Source organism: Dipodomys ordii, unplaced genomic scaffold, assembly GCF_000151885.1.
Source record: "Dipodomys ordii isolate 6190 unplaced genomic scaffold, Dord_2.0 Scaffold2594, whole genome shotgun sequence".
NCBI lineage: Eukaryota > Metazoa > Chordata > Mammalia > Rodentia > Heteromyidae > Dipodomys > Dipodomys ordii.
The window spans coordinates 3,514-5,839 of NW_012269810.1; the positions used below are offsets into that span (position 1 = coordinate 3,514).

The 2,326-nt window shown below is 68.7% G+C and overlaps 1 protein-coding gene across 1 annotated transcript in view; it reads right to left on the minus strand.

Annotated features, from left to right (window-relative positions):
• LOC106002064 (intercellular adhesion molecule 5-like) overlaps positions 1 to 1,949 on the minus strand; it is a gene marked incomplete at both ends in the record, with an annotated part of 4,248 nt that extends 2,299 nt beyond the window's left edge. Inside the window, 5 exons of the mRNA XM_013036986.1 lie at positions 6 to 126; positions 277 to 531; positions 721 to 1,008; positions 1,135 to 1,455; positions 1,677 to 1,949. Coding sequence (XP_012892440.1) covers positions 6 to 126; positions 277 to 531; positions 721 to 1,008; positions 1,135 to 1,455; positions 1,677 to 1,949 — 1,258 coding nt within the window. The remainder of the gene's footprint in view (positions 1 to 5; positions 127 to 276; positions 532 to 720; positions 1,009 to 1,134; positions 1,456 to 1,676) is intronic.
• Positions 1,950 to 2,326: the final 377 nt, after the last annotated feature.

A 2,326-nucleotide genomic window follows, 5' to 3' on the forward strand; every position in this document is an offset into this window, starting at 1 on the left:
CGTCGGGGCGCGCGCAGTGCACGGAGGGTGCGGGGTTCCCGCGGGCCTCGCAGCGCAGCGTCTGCTCGGGGCCCTCGGGCCACGTCCAGCTCCTGGGACAGCCGGAGTCGTCCAGCCGGGGAGCATCTGCGGGCGGGGACGTGGGACACAGGTGGCTCTTTTGCAATGATCCCCTCGTCCACGGAAGGGTCAGGACCCGGCCCCCGCTCCTCCCCGCCCCGGGCAGGTCCTCGGAGTCGCCCGGGATGGCGGGGCGAGGGGTTGGCACCGACTTACACAGGACGCGAAGCTCGGCGCTCTCATTTTTGCTCAGCGTCTCCCCGTCCACCTCGAGGGCGGCATCACAGAAGAAGTCACGTTTGTCGTCGTCTTCGGTGACGTTGATTTGCAGCTGGACCGGCTGTCCCGGGACAGCCGCTGGAATTCCCTCCAGCGTGACCCGCGCTTGAGCCCCGCCAGTGCAAGTCACGGTGACCAAATGCCCCTCGGGCGCGTTAGGGTCGCTCAACGCCAGGCGGGGCGCTGGGAAGCCTGCGGGCGGGCATTGGCTGGGAGCCTGCACGGATAGGCTCCGCCCACCCGTTAAGCCCCGCCTGTTGCTCGCCAGAACCTTCCCATTGGCTGCAGGCAAACCGAGGCCCCGCCTCCGGGCACCGCCCACTCCTCGCCACGCCCCTTCGTTCCTCTAGCTCCACCCCCAGCCGCCTCAATGGCTCTTACTATAGACAGTCACGTTTTCCCAGGTCTCGCGGCTCTCGCCCCCCAAAGTCACGTTGCACACTAGCTGCCTAGTGCCCTCGTGTTCGTGGCCGGCGGTGGCGGTGGCGGTGGCCCTCAGGGCGTCGCCCTGGAGGGTGACATCAGGACTGAGCCTCTGGTCTCCCAGCGCGAGGTAAACCTCAGCCTCGGAGGCTGGAAACAGCCCGTCCAGGCTGCAGCTCACAGGCCTCTCGGCGCCGACTTCTAAGAGCCGGGGAGCGGTGAGGTGCGGGGGGTCAAGCGGCAGAGCTGGGGGGTGGAGGGGGGAGCAGAGGGTGAGCTTCAGAACTGCGCAGGGACGCAGGACGGACAGGCCGTGCCCAGCGGCCTCGCGCACCCGCCCGCCCCGCGCGGGAGGGCTCTCCACCGACCCACCGAAAGTTCGGAGCTCTCTAGGGGCTGAGCTGTTTGCGAACAATCCCAGGCCGTGCGGCCGCAGATCCAGCTCGGCACGGCAGGAGAAATTCGCGCCATGATCCTCCCTCCGCGCCAAGACGGTGGCGGTGAGCACCGCGCCCCGCGCTCGGGGCGGCTCCCCGGAGAAACCACGGCGGATCAGCTCCTGGGTGCCCCGCAGCAGAGACAGCGTGAGGCTTCCCCGGGGTCCGGCGCCGGGGACCCTACAGCTCAGGGTGAAGTTCTCCCCCACGGGCTGCCAGGCAGGCAGCGGAACCAGCTCCACGCGATCGGGTCGCTCTGTAATCGGGGGTGGGGGGGGAGGAGGGAAACGCTGGGATTTGGGGAGACAAGCTGGGGTGGGAAGGTGCTGGGGAGGAGGGCCTGGGGCCTCCGAGGGGGTGGAGCCCCCGGGGAGGGAGGAGCTCGCGTCGTCTCCTCCTCCTCGCCCCGCCCCGAGGGTGGGGCCTGGAAGGGGAGGAAGCGTAGTGGAGTCGCCTCGTGACCACCCGGAAACTCACGGAAAGTGCGAATGAGCCCACGCGCCTGGAGCGTGCGGCGCGCGCAGCGGAAGAAGCAGACGGGCTGGCTCTCCGGCTCGCGGATGTCCACGAGCTGCCGCGCCAGCCAGCGCAGCCCCCTCTGGGTGCCGTTCCGACGCAGCGAGGTCTCCAGGCCGCCGCGCTCCGGCCGCGGGCAGTTGGTGCTACAGTTCAGCCACAGCGAACCCCCGCGCTCCACCAGCGCCACGCGCGGCTGCAAGTCCGCCCAGAAGGGCTCCTGGGCGACCGCTGCTGCCCCGGGGCGGGGGGGGGGAACGCGGGCTCAGCCAACTCCCCAAGATCTTAGCCAACACCCCCCACCCAAGATCTTAGCCATCACCCCCCACACACACACCCAGGCTAAATGGGGGGGGCTTCCCAGAAAGGACGGACTCCAAAAGACTCCAAGGAAGGGGTGGGGGGGAAAACATAAGGGAGGGGAAGTGGCGAGAGGAAAGATGGGGTCTTAGAGGCTCGTTGGGAGACAGGCGATTCCCGGTGGGGGGGGATGGGACGCAGAGGGATTCTTAACATCCTGGCACATCGCCAGAAGAAGGGGGGGAGAGAGAGATCGGGGTGTAAAGCAAAGGAGATGGGGTTGGGTCAAGGACTAAGGAGGACCCCCCCCC